The sequence below is a fragment of the Equus quagga genome, chromosome 13 (assembly GCF_021613505.1).
Source record: "Equus quagga isolate Etosha38 chromosome 13, UCLA_HA_Equagga_1.0, whole genome shotgun sequence".
Lineage (NCBI taxonomy): Eukaryota > Metazoa > Chordata > Mammalia > Perissodactyla > Equidae > Equus > Equus quagga.
In genome coordinates this window covers 99773246-99796958 of record NC_060279.1, presented here as the reverse complement: position 1 = coordinate 99796958, position 23713 = coordinate 99773246, and the positions used below count along the sequence as shown (strand labels likewise).

Sequence of the window (23713 nt, the reverse complement as noted above, 5' to 3'; positions counted from 1 at the left end):
TCTATTGAGATGATCATGTGGTTTTTGTTTTTCATTTTGTTGATGTAGTGTATCACGTTGATTGACTTGCGGATGTTGAACCATCCCTGTGTCCCTGGTATAAATCCCACTTGATCATGGTGTATAATCTTTTTGATGTATTGCTGTATTCGGTTTGCCAAAATTTTGTTGAGGATTTTTGCATCTATGTTCGTCAGTGATATCGGCCTGTAGTTCTCCTTCTTTGTGTTGTCCTTGTCAGGTTTGGGGATCAGAGTGATGTTGGCTTCATAGAATGTGTTAGGGAGTACTCCATCTTTCTCAATTTTCTGGAACAGTTTGAGGAGAATAGGTATTAAGTCTTCTTTGAATGTTTGGTAGAATTCTCCAGAGAAGCCGTCCGGTGCTGGACTCTTATTTTTGGGGAGGTTTTTGATTATCATTTCTATTTCTTTACTTGTGATTGGCCTATTCAGATTCTCCATTTCTTCCTGATTCAGTTTGGGGAGATTGTAGGAGTCTAGGAATTTGTCCATTTCTTCCAGGTTGTTCAATTTGTTGGCATATAGTTTTTCATAGTATTCTCTTATGATCTCTTGTATTTCATTGGTATCTGTTGTGATTTCTCCTCTCTCATTCCTAATTTTATTAATTTGCGATTTCTCTCTTCTTTTCTTGGTGAGTCTGGCTAGGGGTTTGTCAATTTTGTTAATTCTTTCGAAGAACCAACTCTGTTTCATTGATCCTTTCTATTGTCTTTTTTGTTTCAATATCGTTTATTTCTGCTCTTATTTTTATTATTTCCCTCCTTCTACTGACTCTGAGCTTTGTTTGTTCTTCTTTTTCTAGTTCTGTTAGGTGTCGTTTGAGGTTGCTTATGTGAGCTTTTTCTTGTTTAGTGAGGGGAGCCTGTATTGCGATGAATTTCCCTCTTAGGACTGCTTTTGCTGCATCCCAAATGATTTGGTATGTCGTGTTCTCATTTTCATTTGTCTCCAGATAATATTTGATTTCTTCTTTAATTTCTTCAATGATCCATTGTTTGTTCAGAAGTGTGTTGTTTAGTCTCCACATTTTTGCACCTTTCTCTGCTTTTTTCTTGTAGTTGATTTCTAGTTTCATACCATTATGATCAGAAAAGATGCTTGATATTATTTCAACTCTCTTGTATTTATTGATGTTTGCTTTGTTTCCCAAAATATGGTCAATCCTTGAAAATGTTCCATGTGCACTTGAGAAAAATGTGTAACCTGCTGTTTTTGGATGAAGTGTTCTATATATATCTATTAAGTCCATCTGGTCTAATTTTTCATTTAATTCTATTATTTCCTTGTTGATTTTCTGTCTGGATGTTCTGTCCATTGGTGTTAATGGTGTGTTGAGGTCCCCTACTATTATTGTATTGTTGTTGATGTCTTCTTTTAGTTCTATTAAGAGTTGCTTTACAAATTTTGGTGCTCCTGTGTTGGGTGCGTATATATTTATAAGTGTTATGTCTTGGTGGAGAGTCCCTTTTATCATTATATACTGTCCCTCTTTGTCTTTCTTTATCTGTTTTGCTTTGAAACCTACCTTGTCTGATATTAGTATAGCGACACCTGCTTTCTTTTGTTCATTATTAGCTTGGAGTATTGTTCTCCATCCCTTGACTCTGAGTCTGTGTTTGTCTTTGGGGCTGAGGTGTGTTTCCTGGAGGCAGCATATTGTTGGATCTTGTTCTTTGATCCATCCTGCCACTCTGTGTCTTTTGATTGGGGAGTTCAATCCATTTACATTTAGAGTGATTATTGAGATGTGGGGGCCTACCACTAACATTTTGTGTCTTGTTTTCCGGTTTTCTTCAATTTCATTTGTTTCTCGTCCCATGGTTTAATCTGTTCTGATGAAGAGCTGCTACTCTCTGTTGTTGTCCTTCTACTTATCTCCTCTGCTCTTGGTTTTGTAGCCCCTTTCCTTTTTTGGATTTTTCAGGAATGAGGGTTTTCCTGAGGATTTCCTGAAGAGGAGGTTTTGTGGCAATGAACTCCCTTAATTTTTGTTTATCTGGGAAAGTTTTTATTTCTCCATTGTATTTGAAGGATATTTTCGCTGGGTAGAGAATTCTTGGCTGTAGATTTTTGTCCTTCAGATTTTTGAATATATCATTCCACTCTCTTCTAGCCTGTAAAGTTTCTGCTGAGAAATCTGCTGATAGCCTGATGGGAGTTCCTTTGTAGGTTAGTTTCTTTTGCCTGGCTGTCCTTAGTATTTTCTCCTTGTCGTTGACTTTTGCTAGCTTCACTACTATATGCCGTGGAGTTGGTCTTCTTGCATTGATAAAGTTTGGAGATCTATTGGCTTCTGTCACCTGAAGATCCATCTCTCTCACCAGATTTTGGAAGTTCTCAGCCATTATTTCTTTGAATAGGTTTTCTGCCCCTTTCTCCTTCTCTTCTCCCTCTGGTATACCTATAATCCTTACGTTGCATCTCCTAATTGTGTCTGATAATTCTCGGAGAGTTTCTTCATTTCTTTTTAGTCTTGCTTCTCTCTCCTCCTCTGCCTGCAGCAATTCTATATTGCCATCTTCCAAATTGCTAATTCTTTCCTCCGTATTATCGGCCCTACTGTTCAGTGCATCTAGATTTTTCTTAATCTCCTCTATTGTGTTCTTCATTTGCAATATTTCTGTTTGGTTCTTCTTTATCGTATCAAACTCTTTTGTGACATAGCTCCTGAACTCGTTGAGTTGTCGGTCAGAATTCTCTCTTAACTCATTGAGTATTTTAATGATGGCTGTTTTGAAGTCATCATCATTTAGGTTATATATCTCATTTTCCTTGGGATTGTTTTCTGTGTATTTGTTATTTTCTTTCTGTTCTGGAGATTTAATGTATTTTTTCATATTGCTTGATGTTGTTGATTTGTGCCTCCACATGGAGATAGAGTTTAGTTGCTCCTTTCACTTGTTTCAGCTGCTGTGGTGGGGGAGCAGCTGTTTATACTGCACCAACCAGGAACCCTGTCCGCAGTTGCTAACTGGGCCTGGGCCCCTCCTTGTAGTCACAGTGGTCCTTTGGATTCCCTCCTCTGCTGTGGGGGCCATCACAGGGGGGCTTCAGGCTGCTGGTGCCTACTGTTGCAGCCCACCTAGACATGCTCCCTCCTTGGGGTCTGCAATAGTGTTATGGGCTTCTCCAGCGGCCAGGGGTGGGATCACTTATATTTGTCGCTCCGTTGCTGTCGGCACCCACAAAATCTCACTTGTCCACTATGGGTCGCAGGAGAGCTATTGGCATCTTCTACAGTCTGTGGTTAGTTCACCAAGCTATGCTGCTTTTGTCCCGGGGTCTTCCAGCCTTGTGGCTGCCGGCTGGGTGCTTTCTACTGGTGCTGTGCAGAGGCTTTCCCTGAGGCTGCTGTGAGCCTGTAGGGTTTCCCCCTAGGCTACGGAGCTGGGTTGCTGGAACTCCCCCCAGCCCCAGTCCTGTTCCCCAGGAACTCGGAGAGCCCTTTGCCCTGTCTTGGGGGGATAGCCGGAGATCCTGATTTCAGTGGTAGCAGGTCAGCTGCTACCCTGCCTAATATTCTCCTCTCCGGGACCCTACCGGTATTGTGGATGCTGGGTGTGGCCCCTCCACTAATAGCAGAGAGTTTTGTCTGCTGCCTGGGCAGAACTCTGGATCTTCCTCTCTGGGGCACGGAGCGGGCCTCTGGAGCTTCACCCAGCCCCAGTCCTCTCCAAGATCTCCGGCAATCCCTAGCCCCACGGGGCGGGCAACAGCAGCTGGAGGTCACTTCGCCCTCTGGGATTCTCTCCGGGACTTTCCCGGAGTTGAATGCTGGGCGTGGCCCCTCCGCTAATGGCAGACAGAGAGTTTTATGGTTTTACCTTTTTTATATTATATTTTCATTAGCAAATTTCTTGGGTTATGCTTATTCTTTTTAAAATTTTTATTCAATTTATTTAAAGTGAAAAAAAAAAAAACCAAGACAGTTTACTCATTTCTCCCACACCCCACCCACTGTCTCTTGCAACCGCCAATCTATTCTCTGTGTCTATGAGCTTGGTTTTATTTTTCTGTTTGCTTCTTTGTTTTAGAGACCACATATAAAAGAGATCATACAGTATTTGTCTTTCTCTCTCCGACTTATTTCACTTAACATAATGCCCTCAAGGTTCATTCATGTTGTTGCAAATGGCAAGATTTCATTATTTTTTATGGCTGAGTAATATTCCATTATATATATACCACAATTTCTTTATCCATTCATCCATTGATGGATGCCTAGGTTGTTTCCATACCTTGGGTACTGTAAATAATGCTGCAGTGAACATGGGGTTCATATATCTTTTTTGAATTAGTATTTTTGTTTTCTTTAGATAAATACCCAGACGTGGAATTGCTGAATCATATGGTAGTTCTATTTTTAAGTTTTTGAAGAAAGGGTTTAGATCATATCTAGCATCTTTTCTAATGACAATGGTACAAAACTGGAAATTAATTACACCAAGAAAACCAGAAATTTTACAAATACGTGGCGATTAAACAACATGCTGCTGAATAACCAACATCTAAAGAGGAAATGAAAAAAGAAATTTAAAAAATACCTTGAGACAAACAAAAATGCAAATATAACATATCAAAATTTATGGGGTGCAGCAAAAGCAGTTCCAAGAGGGACGTTCAAAGCAATAAATGCCTATTTCAAGAATAATATTCTGTTGTCTCAATGTATTACAGTTTGTTTATCCACTTGACTACTGAAGGATATTTTGATCATTTCCAAGTTTTAGCCATTGTGAATAAAACTGCTATAAACATCCATATGCAGGTTTTTGTGTGGATGTAAGTTTTTAACTCCTACCAAGAAGCCCAATTGCTTAATCATGTGGTAAAAGTATGTTTAGTTTTATAAGAAATTGCTAAATTGTCTTCCAAAGTCTCTGAATCATTTTGCATTGCCACTCTCAATGAAAGAGAGTTCCTGTTGATCCCTATTCTTGGCAGCATTTGGTGTTCTCAGTGTTTAGGATTTTGACCATTCTAATAGATATGTGGTGGTATCTCATTGTTATTTTAATTTGCATTTCCCCAATGACATATGATATGGAGTATCTTTACATAGGCTTATTTTCCATCTGTATATCTTCTTTGATGAAGTTTCTGTTAAGTTCTTTGGCCCATTTTATTAATGTGGTTGTTTGTTTTCTTATTGTTGAGTTTTAAGTGTTCTTTGTATATTTTGGATAATAGACATATATCCTTTATCAGATGTCTTTTCTCCCAATCAGTAGCTTGCGTTCTCATTATCTTGAAATGGTCTTTCATAGAAAGAGTTTTTAACTTTAATGAAATCCAGCTTATCACTTATTTCTTTCATGGATCATGCCTTTGATGCTGTATCTAAAATGTCATCACCAAACCCAGAGTCATCTAGATTTTCTACTATGTTACCTTTTAGGAGTTTTATAGTTTTGCATTTTACATAGATCTAGGATCCATTTTCAGTTAATTTTTGTGAAGGTGCTTTATATAGATTCATTTTTTTGCATGTGGGTGTCCAGTTTTCCCAGCACCATTTGTTAAAAAGACTTTCTTTGCTTCATTGTATTGCTATTGTGCCTTTGTCAGAGATTAGTTGGTTATATTTATGTTGAACTATTTCTGGGCTCTCTATTCTGTTCCATTGATCTGTTTTTTTAGTTGAATAAATTTGACATGTAACATTGTGTAAATTTAAGGTGTACAGCATGTTACTTTGATGCATTTATATATTGTAATATTATCATGCAGTATTTATCATATTACATAATTATTGTACTGTATTGTTGTCTGTATTCTTTATACTGTGCATTAGATCTCTAGGTTCTATTTACTTGTTACAAATTTGTACTCTTAAACACCATCACTCTCATCCTCCCCCTATCCCATGGTAACACCATTTTACTCTCTGTTTTTTACAGGCTTAACGTTTTTTAGATTCCATATATAAGCAACATCATATAGTACTTGTCTTTCTCTGTCTGGCCTATCTCACTTAGCCTAATGTACTCAAAGTCCATCCATATTGTCACAAATGGAAGGATATCCTCCCTTCTCATGGCTGAATAATATTCCATTGTGTTTATGTGCCACATCTTTTTTTTAATCCATTCATCCTTTGTTGAGTATTTGGGTTGTTTCTATATCTTGGTTATTGTGAATAATGCTGTGATAAACATGGGGAGTGCATGTTTGAAGTCTTGTGCATATCTTGTTGAAATTTTATTTTCATTTCCTTTGAGTATGTACTCAGAAGTGGAATTACTGCATCATATGGTAGATCTATTTTTAATTTTTTGAGAAACCTCCATATTGTCTTCGATAGTGTTTGGACCAATTTACAGTCCCACCAAAAATTTATAAGGGTTCCCTTTTCACCACATCCTCTCCAGCACCTGTTGTCTCTCCTCTTCTTGATGATAGCCATTCTAACAAGTGTGAGGTGATACCTCACTGGGGTTTTGATTTGCATTTCTCTGATAATTAGTGATGTTGAGCATCTTTTCATGTGTCGGTTGGCAATTTTATGTCCTCTTTGGGAAAATGTCTATGTAGTTCTTCTGCCCATTTTTTAAATTGAATTTTTGTTGTTGTTGTTATTGAGTTGACCCAGTTCTTTATATATTTTGGATATTAACCCTGTATCCAATATATGGTTTGCAAAACTTTCCTGCCATTCTGTAGGTTGTCTTTTAATTTTGTTAGTTGTTTATTTTGTGCAGAAGCTTTTGAATTTGATGTAGTTCCATCTGTTGATTTTTGCTTTAGTCTTTTGTGCTTTGGCATCATATTAAAAAAAAACATTGCCAAGACCAATATTGATATGCTCCTTCTCTATGTTTTCTTCTGGGAGTTTTATAGTTTCAGGTCTTATGTTTAAGTCTTTGATCCATTTTCAGTTAATTTGTGTGAGTGGTGTGAGATAGGGGTCCAATTTCATTGTTCTGCACGTGTTTCTCCAGTTTTCCCAGCACCATTTGTTAAAGAGACTCTGTTCTTCTATTTGTCTGTTCTTTTGTCATCATCACACTGTTTGATTGCTGTACCATTATAATAAGTCTTGAAACTTTGTTCTTTTCTCCAACTTTGTGCTTTTCCATTCCTATCATGTTGGCTATTCTGAGTCTTTTGCCTCTACATATACATTTTAGAATCAGCTTGCCAGTATCCACGAAATAACTTGCTGGGACTTTTATTTGGATTACATTGAATCTATAGATCAAGTTGGGAGGAACTGAACCCTTGACAATGTTGAAGCTTCCCATTCATGAACATGGAATATCTTTCCATTTATTTGGTTCTTCTTTGGTTTCATTTATCAGAATTTTGTAGTTTTCTTCATATAGATCTTGTACATATTTTGCTAGACTTATACCTAATTATTTCATTTTTGGGGGTGCTAATGTAAGTGATGTTCTGTTTTTTAATTTAAAAATACTCTTATTCATTGCTGGTATATAGGAAAGTGATTGACTTTTGTATATTAACTTTGTATCCGTTAACTGCTGTAATCCTTTATTAGTTCCAGGAGAGTTTTTTGGTTTGTTTTTTGTTTTGTTTTGTTGATTCTTTCAGATTTTCTCCATAGGCAATCATATCATGTATGAACAAAGACATTTTTATTTCTTCCTTCCCTATCTGTATGCCTTTTATGTCCTTTTCTTGTCTTATTGAATTAGCAAAGACTTCCAGTTCAATATTGAAAAACTGTGGTGAGAGGGGACATCTTTGCCTTCTTCCTGATCTTAGTGAGAGAGCTTCAAGTTTCTCACCATTAAATATAATGTTAGCTGTAGGATTTTGTAGATATTCTTTATCAATTCCAGGAAGTTCCCCTCTATTCCTAGTTTATTCAGAGTGTTTATCATGAATGTTAGATTTTTTCAAATGCTTTTTCTGCATCTCTTGATATGATCATATGATTTTTCTTTTTTAGTCTGTTGATGTGATGGATTGCATTAATTGATTTTCAAAGATTGAACCAGCCTTTTTTACCTGGGATAAATCCCATTTGGTTGTGGTTTATAATTATTTTCACATATTGTTGGGTTCAAATGCTAGTATTTTGTTGAGGATTTTGGCATCTGTGATCATGAGAGATACTGATCTGCAGTTTTCTTTTCTTGTAATGTCTTGTCTGGCTTTGGTGCTGGGGTAATAACTGGCCTCATAGAATGAGTTAGGAAGTATTCCCTCTGCTTCCATCCTCTGAAAGAGATTGTAGAGAATTGGAATAATTTCTTCTTCAATTGTTTGATAGAATTCACAGGTGAACCCATCTGGACCTGGTGCTTTCTGTTTTGGAAGGTTATTAATTATTGATTCAATTGTATTTATACATTTATGCCTATTCAGATTGTCTGTTTCATCTTGTATGAGTTTTGGCACATTGTATCTTTCAAGGAATTGTTTTTTATCTAGATTATCAAATTTGTGGGCATAGAGTGAGTCATTCATAGTATTCCTATTTTATCTTTTTAATGTCCATGGGATCTGAAGTGATATCTCCTCTTTCATTTCTTATATTAGTAATTTATGTCCTGTCTTCTTTTATTAGTTATCCTGTATAAAGGCTCAGTGATTTTATTGATCTTTTCAAAGAAGCAGCTTTTGATTTTTTTGCTTTTCTCTGTTGATTTCCTGTTTTCAATTTCATTAATTTCTACTCTAATTCTTATTATTTCTTTTCTTCCTTACTTTGGATTTAATTTGTTGTTTTCCTATTTCTTAAGGTGGAAATTTACATTATTGAGTTTAGATCTTCTTTTCTAATGTATACATTCATTTCTACAAATTTCCCTCTAAGCACTGTTTTTGCTGCATCCTACAAATTTTGACAAGTTGTTTTTTCATTTAGTTCAAAAATATTTAAAATTTCTCTTGATATTTCTTCTTTGATCCATGTATTATTTAGAATTGTGTTGTTTAATTTCCATGTATTTGGGGATTTTACAGGTATCTTTCTGTTATTGATTTCTAATTTAATCCTATTGTTTGAGAATACACATTGTATGATTTGGATTCTTTTAAATTTGTTCAGGTGTGTTTTATGGCCCAGAATATAGTCTATCTTGGTGAATCTTCCATGTAAGCTTGAGAGTAAAGGAATATTTTTTAATAATGCAAAACCAAGAATCCCTTATAGAAAAGATTTGATAAGTATGACTTTTTGCATATAATACAAGTAACAAACTATGATACATTTTTTGAAAATTATGACTAAGTACTAATCTAAATAAGAGAAAAACACTAACTTAAAAAAACTGCCAGGATATAAAAAAATATTTCATAGAACAGGAACTGCAGTGAGAACTAGAAAGAAGTACTTATCCTTAAAATATTTTAAAAATAATTATCAATATTATGAGAAATGTAAATGAGAACTTTTGTTTTCACTTCTTATCCTAGCAAAGATACAGAAATTTGGTATTAACTAAGTTGGCCATTGTGTGGGGAATAATCTTCTCACACCCTCCTGATAGGCACAGCGACCTCAATAGAGGTCAATTGGAAATACCTTGCAAACTTTAAAATTCATGTATTGTTGGTCAGCAATTCCAATTCTAGCCTTTTATCCTACTGGTGTCAGGCATATGCACAAGGATATTGTTTATGGAAACATTGCTTTTATAATTAAAGCAAAAGTTTAGAAACAATGTCAATTTCCTCTAATGGCAAATTGGTCAAATAAATTATTGTATATAAATTTAATGAAAAGTGTAGAACATTAAAAGGATGTTATTTATGTATTAATATAGAACCATTTTAAGAAGTATTAAGATGTGAAAATAGTAAGGTGCAGAAATAGGTATAATAAGCCAATATTTTATGAAAAAATTTATTTATATGTGTAAATATGTACACACCCACATATATACAGACATGTACTCTCAAGGTGTACTTGTCGCATGGGGAGAAAAACCTGGAGTCTGGCGTATATAGTTGAGAGATGTTCTTTCATCACAATGTACCCTTTTATTCTTTTTGAATTATTACTGCTTGGAAAAACCTAGAGCTGTTTAGGAGAAGGAAGAAGGAGAAGCAGAGGAAGGAGCTTCTGGATCCCCATCTCCAACCAGGTTCAGGTGCCTGTAGTTCAGCGTGCTGCAGCTGGTTTGTGGGGACTCAAGCTTAGTGAAGGAGTGGTATTTGTACATTCTCCAACCCACCACTGTCCATATCTGTGTTTGGTGCGGGGTAGTTGCAGGTTGCCTGAGTGGACAGGGTTGGAAACAGGGGAAAGGACAGCCATTTGAATATGTTAGTTCTGGGAACTGTGAGGCTAGCACTGTGCCATCAAACCTGCCTTCTCAAGATTCTGCCTTTTTCCAGAAGAGGACCTTCAAGGAAGACTACATATCTCCTACAAGATTGAAAGCGATGGCCCAGGTGAGATGATTCATCCTCTCTCCTTCCTGAAATATATTCTTCCCTCCAGGACACATGACCATTTGCTTTCATTATCCTGACCTTTCCAGGGCAATAACATCTCTTCCAGAGCCTCCTAACCATTTCATCCCATTCCAGGCACACAGCTCTGGGATCTCTGTTTTACTTGCTGTCTAATCTCCCTTCTAATTGCAAACAAGTGTTTATACATTCTTTCTGTTAATTAAATGACATCTCCTTGGTTTACTGGGGCCAAGAATCCTGATAGAGCAGAGATGTTTGTTGGGGGTCCTGACATGCCAGGAAAGTTATGTGGTGAGGTGGAGCTGAGTACTTAGGTTCGAGCTCACAGTGGAAACTCTTGATTATCTCCTTGGGGAAGATTTCTTCTCCATGGTAAGAAAAGATGGGAGGTGGTGTTAGTGGAGCCAAGACTTCATTTGATGGCACCCTCTTTGCGACTCTATCATCATTTTTCATTAGTTTTCTGTAATTCAGGAAAAATAAAAATTTACATTTGATGATAGATGGTTACAAGAAGGACATCAGCCCAAGGCATATGTTCTTGAGAATCATAATGTCAGAGTTCAGACCAACCTTGAGGGTCTTAAAGAAAGTTGCCTCTCTATGATATATATGCTTCTCCTAGCAATGCTGTTGATGAAATAAATTTGTTTCTATAGGGGAAAATATATTTATACTAAAATGTGTCATGAAAATGAACCAAGAGCTTCTAAAATGTCTTAAGTTATATACAAATTTTATTTTCTGTAATGAAGATAGTTAAATTAATTCTTATTAGATACTAAATATTGAAATAGCACTGAAAGATTTATAATGGAAAAAAACCACCAGTGTTTCCCCTGTCATGCAGTTTCAGCCGAACTCCTCAAAGGCACTGACCCTCAACTAATGGCATTTGCTCCTAGATTTCCAGTTATTCTCACATTGTTATTTATTAAACAATTGAATATATATATTTCTTTCTACCCCATTTTAATCACCAATTTTTCAACCTTATTGAGTTCTTGGTTATCTTATAATCAAACTGCTCTTTAAAGTATAGTACACACGCAGACTGCCTTAAGGCAAAATAAAGGGTAAGCACAACAGTGCATTGAAACACACGTCAATAGTGGTACATATGCGTAACATTCCAAAGAATCCTGGACAACACTCTCTCTTCACCTTCTCACTTGGCAAAGTATACAAAGAAAATAGTTGAGGCTCATCCAAATGTCACAACAATGGAAATGTGTTCCATATTATAGTCTCTGACTAGAAATTGTTGTAGCAAGTAAATTGGTGTTTGTTTGTGCCTAAAACCACATAATGTTCACATATCAGTTCTTATATTTATTTAGTGTGTTTTGGAGTAGAAGAGTCATTATATTCAAAATTAAAAGTGTTATTGTGGAAGAAGTGCTTTAATTTTTGGAAGCTTTTGAAGTAAAAAATCATTCCTAAATAGTCATCATGAGAGATAACTTTGTATAACTCTTCATTTTTTTCTGAAGTTAATTTTTTGGATGAATTTTTTTTCACCTAGTTTTCTAGTATTTATTGCTAATATTTCAAAATGTAACAATATCTCTATTACATACATATTAATAGCAATTTCCACATTGCTGAACATTATTTCCTGAGGAGTCTCTTATGTTCTTCCATGGCCACTGCAGCCATCTGGACAAATTTTTATCTTTGCTTCTCAGCTGTTGTCCTAGCTTTTCCATTTTATATTTACGCTGGTACCTTCTCTTGCCACTCTGCTATGTTGCTTTTCTTTCTTGATCTCTTATGTAACTCTTTGCTCTTTTACTGTCTGGTCTTGATATAACATGTCCTCTATTACCTTCTCAGAAAAATGGTCCACAGAAAGGGCTGAAAGAAGGTATTCCTCTCCCAAAGCCAGTGGGTAAAGACTGGAAGAAGAAACTTCTTCTTTAAATGTGAACACAGCAATGCAAGACTTCAGGGAACATGATAAATCAAGGAAACATGACACTACCAAAGGAACACAGTGCTTTTCCAATAACCAACACCAAAGAAATGGAGATCTGCAATTTTCCTGGTAAAGAATCAAAAAGAGTTGTTTTTAGGAAGCTCAATGAGAAACAAGAAAACACAGAAAGAATTCAACAAAATCAGAAAAACAACTCAAAAACAAAAAAGTTTAACAAAGAGATGGACATCATAAAAAAGAAGCAGGCAAATTCTGGAGCTGAAGAATACAATGAATGAAATGAAAAATGCAATAGAAAGCATCCACGGTAGACTTAATCCAGCAGAAGAATGAATCTGTGAAGTCACAGACAGATCATTTGAAATTATCCAGTCAGAGAAAACGAAGAAAAAAGAATGAAAAACAGTGAAGAAAATGTAAGACCTGAAACCATAAAACTATTAGAAGAAACTATTAGAAGAAAACGTCAGGAATGTTTCTTGACATTGGTCTGGGCAATGATTTTTTGGATATGACACCAAAAGCAAAGGCAACAAAAGCAAAACTAAACAAGTGGGATGACATCAAACTAAAAAGCTTCTGCACAGCAATGGAAAGTCAACAAAATGAAAAGGCCACCTACAGAATGAGAAAGAATATTTGCAAACCATATATCTGATAAGCCATTAATATCCAAAATATATAAGGATTTATACAACTTAATAGCCAAAAAACAAGTAACCCTATTAAAAAATGGGGAAAGGTCCTGAGTAGACATTTTTCCAAAGAAGATATACTAATGGCCAACTGGTACATAAAAGGTGCTCCCCGTCACTAATCATTAGGGAAAAGCAAATCAAATCCACAGTGAGATACCACCTTAGACCTGTTAGGATGGTTTTTATCAAAAAGACAACAGATAAGTGTTGGTGAGGATGTGAATAAAAAGAAAACTTTGTATGCTGTTGGTTGGAATGTAAATTAGTACAGCCATATAGAACATGGAATGGGGACTCCTCAAAAAACTAAAATTAGAACTATCATATGATCCAGCCGTCCCACTTCTGAGTATATGTCCAAAGGAAACAAAATCAGTATCTTGAAGAGATATCTGCACTCCCATGTTCATTTTCATTGCAGCATTATTTACAATAATGTCCATTGATGGAGGAATGGATAAAAATAGATGTGAGATATCCATCAATCTATCAATAGATAGATATACGTATAATGGAATATTACTCAACCATAAGAAAGAAGGAAATCCTGCCATTTGCAGATATATCTCGAGGACGTTATGCTAAGTGAAATTAGCCAAACAGAGAAAGACAGATACTGTATGATCTCACTTACCTGTATATCTAAAAATAAAAAAAAGTCCAACTCTTAGAGGCCAAAGAGAATGGTGGATACTAGGGGCTAGTGGGTGGAGAACATAGAGATATGCTGGTCAAAGGGTACAAGCCTTCAGTTACAAGATGAATAAACTCTGGGGATCTAATAATGTACATTGTAGTGACTATAGTTAACAGTGATGTGTTATGTACTTGACATTTGCTAGGAGAGTAGACCTTGAGTGTTCTCACCATGCACACACACACAAAATGGTAACTCCATGAGGTGATGGATGTGTTAATTAACCTGATTGTGGTAATCATTTCACGAAGTATCTGTATGTTAGATCATCACGTTATACGTTTTAAGAATATACAATTTATTTGTCAATTATACCTCAATAAAGCTGAAAAATCTGTTTTAAATAAAAGAATAAAAAAAGGTATGTAGGAGTTATATATTTGAGCTTTTGCTTATCTAAAATGTCTTATACAACCCTCACATTAGTGTGAATTTTGGCTGGATAAATAACTCTAGTCAGGAATTCACTTCTCTTTCAGTATTGCAAAATTGGTCACATATTTTGTTTTGTGTTTCCATTGAAGAGTGCTATTGAGCAGGCCGTTGTGTTTCTGTTTCCTGGTGTCTTTTATGTGACTTGCTTTCTGATTGTTGAAAATGTTAGGACCTTCTCTATATTCCTATTATTCTAAAATTTTATCCTCTGATATCCTGCCAAGAGTTTACCAATTATTTATAACTTGGCTTTTCACAGGAGAAGGGGAAGCAGGAAGTTACTTCTCTTTATTGAAAATATACTATATCCAAGTTGGCTTTTTAATTGGGATATTCCTCTTAATTGAATTTAATATATTTTTAAACCAGAATGGATCCTGGAATCCTCTGGGCACAGAGTTTTTGTCTGCAGGAATTAGGTTGTGTGAGGCCTGCTCGTTGATTAACACTGACTCTATTCTTCACTCATCACAGGCAGTGACTCCGGTCTGTTTGCTCTCCATCTCTTTCCTTTCCTGTAAAACTCTCCTTTACTTCCTCTACTTTTATGTTTTTCCTCTCCTTTCATCTTGAAGTCATTTATTTTCATTACACAAGTATGACTCATGTTTTTTGTTCCAGGGATTTGTGATATTCAGGGATGTGTCCATAGACTTCTCTCAGGAAGAGTGGGCATGCCTGGACTCAACTCAAAGGAATTTGTACAGATGTGTAATGTTGGAAAATTATAGCAACCTGGTCTCAGTTGGTAAGTATACCTATCTCTAAAAAGTCAAATTTTGCCCCCTGATGTATTTGCTTCCCTCAAGAAGAATTTCTCAATTCCTTTCATGTATCATGCATTTCTTCTCCCTCTTCCTAAAGAAATGGCTTGAGCTTTGTAGAGTTGGAAATGGGTAGCTTCATTGGGCCTAAGGCCAAAGCTCTATCTTCTCTGCTTTTTTTGGCCCTTCCAAGAGTGGCATCACCTTTTATTTGCTGATCACGGGACAGGATTTGAGTCCTGAGACACCTACAACATAAAAATTCTCCTTTCTTCTCTTGTGAATAGGACTTGCCATTCCCAAGCCAGACGTGATCTCTTTATTGGAGCAAGGGAAGGAGCCTTGGCGTGTTTTTGACGGTGAGCTGACAAAGGGCCTGTACCTAGGTAAGTGACTGATGATCAGGCAAGGGGAGAGCTGTGCAGGGCGTAACCCAGATCAGTGAGGAGACCGTATCTTTGAGATGTTTTGCAGAATCTTCCTTCAAAGGCCCACAGCTGTAGGGAAAAGTAAACTTCACCATTAGCTTCCAAACACCCACACCTCCATCTCGAACCTAACACTGTCCCTGCTTCTTTGCTTTCATATTTTCTTTCAATTCCTAGTAGATATTTCTAATGACAGACTTCTACCTTTATTTGAGATCTAATTCATTCCCCTTGGCTTACTGTCTTTTGCCCTTTGATCTATATATGTGTTACTCTCTTAAACATTTTGCTATTCAGTATGTTCACTTTTTTGATTCATTACTTTATTCATATATTCATTTTTTTCAACCAACACTTCCCTATATTCTATGCTGAGGAGGACATTTTTCTGGGAGATGTAGAGATTATAAAATACGTGAGCTATTAAGAAACTTATAGCCTAGGAGTTGAGAAAAAAATCCATAAAAGTCCTTCAAAAAGTAGAATTAATTGTAAGAGAAGTTCAAATAGTACAACCAGAAGAAATGGCTGGAGATTGAAAGGTGGAAAAGCCTCACAGAGCTGTAATCGTTGGAGCCTTGGGAGTGATGGCAGTCACCTTGGTAGAGAGTTTTGAGTGTAAAGGGTATGTGCTTGCAATGGGAAGGCAGAGGGTGCAGATGAGGAGAGATTGAGGTGAGGGAGGAGGATCAAGCGATTGCATGAATGCATGCAATCGACATAAAATAGAGTGGGAGTGAGGGAGAAGAGCATGTGAAGATGGATAATTCAAGGCAGAGGGCACAGTAAGTACAAAAGTCCAGAGGCTGTCAGGCTCATTGTGTGTCAGCAGCACCAAGGTGGCCAGTATGGCTAGGTGAGAGTGAACGAAGAGGAGAGGAGGGTGAGATGTGATCAGAGAGGTGTATGTTGGAAAGGGTCAGTTTATGGTGACCTTGTAAATTGCAGTTGAAGTTTTTCTGAGTGAAATGGGACATAAGTAGATTTTAAGCAGAACTACGACATGATTAGATTTTTATTTTTTAAAAATACCGGGTTTTTTTTCCATTTACAGAAGAGGAAACTGGGGCACAGAAACTCGAAATAACTTGTCCAAGGTCAACAACGAGTAAGTGTTGGAGATAAGGTTTGAAGCGAAGCTATATGTGCTCTAAGCTCCTGAGCTATATTGCCTCTCCAAGTCTAATCAAAAGAGTGTAGACATAGTGGACATGTTTTCCTCTGAATTACAGGTGAATAGATACAAGTTAATTTTTAAAATGAATTTTTAAAATACATTTAACATTCCACAACTAGGTAACTATAACACATGCATTACATGCATATATGTACACACATACACACATTTGATGTATAGAAATGCATCGTAGATTTCCTCTAAAATACTGTATCATGTGCCTTCCTATCTTAATAAACTTTTAGATATATTATATCAGTATTATAATATAGATATATTTGCATAATTAGGTTGCCTTCGAAATTCTTCCAGTTTCAACTTATAATTGAAACTGCCATTCTTCTATACATTTTTTTGTAAGGGGATTTTCCCCCATATTTTCTTATGATTGATTTTTTTAAAGCAGAGAATTTTTAAAGCTTTTCCATCAATGCATACAATGCATATGTTCAATTTTATTGCATCATCTTCAGGAATGTATATCTTTTTTTAAAATAAATCATTCTGTGTTCTTTTTAGTTTTGGAATTGAAACCAATACCTTGCCCATTTTTTTGTTTTTCAAAATAAAAATGTTTTAACAGTGAAGGCCAAATTGTTATAGAATGTTTTACATTCAGGACTTATCTAGTTGCCACTCCATGATTAGGTTTACATTAAAAAGTTTTGTCTGATCTGATACTTAGGGAGGGTTGTGTACTTCTTAATTTCTCATATCAGGAGGGAAAGTCAATCTTTCTCATTACATGACGGTAATGTTGATCAAGTGGTTATGGAGATGACAGCCAGATCGCTCCATTGGAAAGGTACATTTTGCCCCTTATAACTACTGACTAATCTGTGTGCTGATTCTTGGAGACTGTCTAACTGTCCTCCAGAAATGGCTCACCCAGAAGGTTTGACATTCATTAGTTCTTCTTCAAAGTAATTACATTGAGCTTAGAAAATGGTGAGGTTCTAATTATCCCTTTTTTTCTGCATTTATTCATTGGTCTTGCTTTAAGAAGAGCTTTTCCTCTCCACTTTTGTTGAGAAGCATTACAGATTCATTGATTCTTTTTTTAATTAAATATCTTATAATCCATTGTAATCATTTTTCTTTTTGATGATTAAACTGTCTCAAATTTGGCTATTGGGGACCACTTTCAGCTAGCTTGTGCATCCTTTTTTCATGTCTTCATGTTTTTAATGACTTTTTTTTCTGACACAAAAATATGTTCCAGGCTCATCTTGTATTTTCCCTGCTCCCCACTTGGAATTAGCCAACTCGTGAAGAAGGCTTAGTTTCTTTTAATAAGGAGTAGTGTTCAGCGACCAATACCTGAGTATTCAGTGTGCTCATTACTGCTGGGCTATCACTGCTTCTGTTCCCATTCAGTGGAAAGAGGAAACCTGTTCTTATCATTGAGTCATGCTAATAACTCTAAATTCAAATCCAAAAGATGAGATTCTGTCTCACTTTTCTGCATTTCAATTTTGTAACTTTACCTTGAACAGTGAAAAAATGCTGCTTTCCACAATATGAGTGTATTTACGCGTCTTCTGTCCTAAATGCCATAGAATAGGTTCAGAATTAGAAAACTAACACAACTACTGAGAAAAAACCTACTAAGTCAAGTTCAAGATTTCTTAGTTTTGTTTTCCTTTTTTTTCTTTTTAATTTGTTTTTTGCTTAGAATGTGTTACTCTAAGGATTTCCAGTCAGAGTTTAGTTTGAAAAGTTGTTAGATTAATTCTGTTCTCTGGATTTTCAACCTAATATACAGTTTAATTGTTGAGTTTAGATATTTTTTAGTTTATATTTGGAATATGTAAAACATTTACTTGCTTCAAAAGTCAAAACTATGAAAATTATACTTAGACAAGTCATATTCGCATCCCTATCTGCTTCATCCATTGCCACCCCAACTCTAGGTAACCTTTTTTTTTTTTGGTTAGTCTGATTTATCCTTTCTGTATTTATTTTTCCAGGAATAAAGTATGTTCACATTTATATTCTCAATTCTCCTTCCCTCTTTTACATGGCCTGTTATTCTCTCTGCACTCTTTTTTACTGTACTTGTTTTCTTTTTATTATGATTATTAATAAGATGTGGAAATCATTCCATATAGATTCAGTGACAAAAATCAAAAAGGTATATAATATAGACTTTTCTTTCTTGGTGTTCTATATGTTGACTTTTGCCATGACCCATTAGTTATAAGAATAATTCCAATAATTAGAATTTCCATGTAGACAATCACAAAATTTGCAAATATTTTCAGTTTTGTTTCTTACTTTCCTATGCTTGTAACCTTAATACTTCATTCTAGTCCTACTGCAGTGGCTACACCGTCCAGGAAATGTTCAATAGAAGTGGTGTTGCTGTGTGTTTTCATCTTTTTTAATGATTTTTATGAGTATGGTTTTTTCCTTCTTTTTTATTTTAAAGTTTGGAATAATTTTATATTTACAAAAAAGTTGCAAAAATAGTGTAGAGAGTTCCCATATAGCCCTCACCCCCTACCTTATTGTGGTATATTTGTCAAAACTAAGAACCCAAGACTGGTACATTCTTATTAACTAAACTGCAGTCTGTATTCAGATTTCATGTTTTTCTGCTAATGTCCTTTTTGTGTTAGGGGACCTAATCCAGGATAACACATTGTATTTAGTTTTATTTAGACCATTTCTCTTGGTCTGTGACAGTTTCTTGATTTTTCCTTGTTGTTTATGTCCTTGACAGTTTTGAGGAATACTGGTCAGGTGTTTTGTAGAATATCCATCAATTTGTATTTGTCTGATGTTTTTCTGATGACTAGACTTCTGATTTGGGGGGTTTTGGAAAGAATACCACAAAGTTGAATTTGGGATTGATTTTAAACTTTCATTGTTGTATGTATTTTTGCTGTATTTTTATGAGGATACACTTCATTAGTATAATGAAATTCTGTTTTATACATAGCATATAAGGGTTTACTTTATGTTGGATGCTGAGTTTTGTTTAATTATTTTTTCTTCTGGGATCATGTTTTTTTTCCCCTTATTATAGTGACTTACATTAATAAATTTTCCTGTTTTAATTTTATATTTTTAGAATGAATTCAAATGGTCATGATGTTATTTTTTATTAAATTACTAGATCCAATTTGGTGATATGTTGTTTAGAATCTGTACATCTATATTCATTAATTAGATTGAATCATAATTTTTCTTTCTAATACTGTCCTGGTCTCATTTTGTACCAGCCTCATCAGATGAACTGAGACTATTCCCCTTTATTCCTCTTATTTTTTTCAATATTTTGGGGGGAAATATACATAAAGAAGTGATTATAAAGTGTATTTTACATTTCAAGTAATAAGCACACTCACATAACTAGCATGTGACATTTTTCAATAGTGTGTTTGGTAACCCATTAGTAAGTACAATCAAATCTTATGTTTTAGCAACATTAGAATTACCTTCTATCTCTACTTATAGAACAGCCCAATACCTTACAAAGTTCATCTATTTAACTTTGTTTTTCATATTTTTGCATTTATTATTTAATTTGTTACAATTTTATAAAATATTTACAAAGTTCCAATGTCAGATCTACAAAACAACATATACTCATAGAAGTCTAGCTTCCATTCTTGTCCCCTCCCACTGTTTTCATTCCCTCCAACATAGGAGATCTTTTATAAACTTTATGGTTTATCCTTTCATTGTTTCATTGAATGTGAGCACGTATGTATATATCTTCATTCATTCCCTCTATATAAGTGGTAGCATACACTAGATACCGTTTGCTCCACCTTGTTCTTCTACTTAAAAAAAATCATGATGATTATGCCATAGGGATATATAGATGCTTCTCATTTCTTTATACAGTTGTATAGAACTCTGTTGTGTGCATATACTATATGAGTTCAAGTAGTACCACATTGATGGCTATTTGGATTGGTTCTAGTCATTTGCTCTTATGAATAGTTCTGTGGTGGATACCCTTCTGCATAAATCTTTTCAGATTCTTCCCAGAAAGTGTATGTTTGGGTTCCTAGGACTAAGACTGCTGGGTCAAAAGGTAAATGCTTATATAATTTTGCTAGAAACTGGCAGATAGCCCTCTATAGTGGTTGTGTCATTTTTTTTTGCTACGCTCAATATGTGAGAGAGACTTACTTACCTATAGCCTTCCAACAGAGTATGTTATCAAGCTTCCAGTTTTTTGCCAAAGTATATTTTGAATTTGTTCCAGAATCTGAGTCACTGATTTAATCTTTTCCTAATTGCTTCCCCCTTACCTTTCTATATCACTTTTCAATTTCTATACTTTATCTCTCAAATTGCACCACCATAAGAGAACAATATATTCTATTCACATTTATAGATATTTATGTCAGTGTAATTCTCCCTTTTCTATTGTAAATTTTGTGTCTTCCAAGAAAAAAAAGTGAACATTTTTGTTTGTGTTTTCTTTCAGAATATAAAGAGAATAAGAAATTGTCTCTGAAAAAGGATAATTATGAAATGGATTCATCCCAACGTGTTAAAATGGAAGGATTTACAAAACATGGACTTAAACAGGGATCTCAGGAAAGACATTTTAACCAAGTGTCATGTACCTCTGAAGACATATCCTCTTTCATTCAGCATACATCTCTTTCTCTACATCAAACATTTAACACTGAAGAGAAATCTTATGAATGCAAAAAATATAAAAATGCCTGTGGAGAAGACTCACAACTTACTGCAAATCAAGAAAGTCATCCTGGCAAGAAATTCTATGACTATAAGGACTATGAGAAGGCCCTTGGTAGGACTTCAAAACTTACTTCATATCACACAGTGCATATTGGTATGAGAACCTATGAATGTGAAGAATGTAGGACATCTTTGAATAATGGCTCAGACTTTATACAACATCAGATAATTTTTACTAGAGAAAAATCTAATGAATGTAAGGAAAGTGGGACGGCCTTGACTAATGCCTCACATTTTTTCCTGCATCATAGAATTTATACGAGTGAGAAACCCTTTAAATGTAAGGATTGTGTTAGAGAATTTGACAATGGTACAGCCCTTATTCGTCATCAGAGAATTCATACTGGTGAAAAACCCTATGAGTGTAATGAATGTGGAAAGGCCTTTAGTACTAGTTCAATATTTAGAGTACATCAAAGGATTCACACAGGTGAGAAACCCAATGAATGTAAAGAATGTGGAAAAGCCTTTCGTCATTCCTCATACCTTACTCAACATCAAAGAATTCATACTGGTGAGAAACCTTACAAATGTAAGTATTGTGTTAGGGCATTTAGTAATGTTTCAGCCTTTATTCGCCATCAGAGGATTCATACTGGTGAGAAGCCCTACAAATGTAAGGAATGTGAAAGAGCCTTTAGTACTGCCTCAATACTTACAGCACATCAGAGAATTCACTCAGGTGAGAAACCCTATGTGTGTAAGGAGTGTGGGAAGGCCTTTCGTCAGTCTTCAGACCTTACTCAGCATCAGAGAATTCATACTGGTGAGAAACCCTATAAATGTAAGGAGTGTGAAAGGGCCTTTCGTCGTTCATCAGAACTTTCTCGACATAAATCAATTCATGCTGGTGAGAAATTGTGTGAATGTAAGGAATGTGGAAAGATCTTGAGTAAAGATTCAATACTTATACAACATCAGAAAATTCACACTGGTGAGAAAACCTGGGAATGTAATGAATGTGGGAAAGTTTTTACTTGTGCAACATACCTGACTCGGCATCAGCGAATTCATGCTGGCAATAAACCACATACTTGCAACAAATGTGAGAAAGCCTTTCTTCGTTCTTCAGACCTTATTCTGCATCAAAGAATTCATACTGGTGAGAAACCATATAAATGTAAGGAATGTGGGAAGGCTTTTGCAAGAGGTTCAAATCTTAATCGCCATCAAAAAGTTCATAATGGTAAGAAATAGTATGAAAGGAGGCTTTGTAAGACTTTTGAGCATGCCTTTTAGGTCACCTGACGTGAGAGATAAACCCTGGAAACAAAATTAATAGGAGAAATCCTAAGAAATTCATCGGTGGGAAAAACATAAAAATATAATTAATACAAGAATGCCTTAAGTGTTTCACAGTTTGACTATCATAAGAAGAAAATGAACATTGGAAAGCCTTTATCAACAGTTCACTTTTTTCTAAATTTCAAAAACTTTCTAATCATGAGTGTAGAAAGTGAAAAATCTTCTTTGTTGCATTTTTATTATTTAAAAATACTTTAAATCCACTTTATTTTTTGTTTAGCTAGGATTAGTTTGGTTTGCACATAACTAAAGTACTATCGTAAGTTGCACATTAAATTTTTAAATTTATTTTGTTCTCACCGAAATTCTTATTCCAATACCACTTATCCAGTAATTATTTCCTGATGCTTTTTATGCACAGTTTAATGACATTTTATATTCTTAGTATTATAAGCTTGGATTTAATGACAGTCCTTTTATATCCCACATCCGATTTGGAGAATCTTCAATTGATTTTTTAAAAATAAATTTCTAACTGTATATCTCTGCATCTGTATCATTTTATTTAAAATGTTACTTTAAGAAATATGTTTTAACATTGATAAAACTGTACTTTTATATACAAATTAATATTCTTTTAATAAAATTGGTACTTTATTGTAGTAATTTTCTCTGAATTTTTAAAGAACTACAAAGAGGCCAACAAAATTACCTTTATCCTCCCAAGGAGATGTAACTATTGTCAAATTGTTGGAACAAATCCTTTCATAAATTTTTTAAGGAAAATGTAATCATATTATTCAAATAGTTTCATAAATTGCCTTTCTAATGACAAGATACGTTACACATAACATCCCATGTAAGTAAGTGTATTAATAGTATTAATATATGTGACTATACCATTATTTTTACCAAATATCTGTGGTTAAATACTGTAATTGACTCCACTTTTTGTGATTCTAAAGAATGCCTCATTTAGCATTCCACTTGATACATTGTGTTTGCTTATTTGCTTTTCATTGCTGAAATAATCCATTTGTACTTTTTAACATGCACAGATTTTAAACATGACAGATTAAGCTGACTTCCCTTTTGACCACACTGTGCTAGCCATTTTTCTCCTCCCCATATTACTTCTTATTGCAGAGTTTTTCCTAATGATTTTGCATAAATATAAGTACTTA

At 35.1% G+C, this 23713-nt stretch overlaps 1 protein-coding gene across 1 annotated transcript in view; it reads left to right on the top strand.

Moving 5' to 3' along the window:
• Nucleotides 1–23010, top strand: part of LOC124249806 (zinc finger protein 345) — a 57716-nt gene extending 34706 nt beyond the window's left edge. Inside the window, exon 4 of the mRNA XM_046681210.1 lies at nt 21620–23010. Coding sequence (XP_046537166.1) covers nt 21620–22481 — 862 coding nt within the window. The 3' untranslated portion in view covers nt 22482–23010. The remainder of the gene's footprint in view (nt 1–21619) is intronic.
• The last annotated feature ends 703 nt before the right edge of the window (nt 23011–23713 follow it).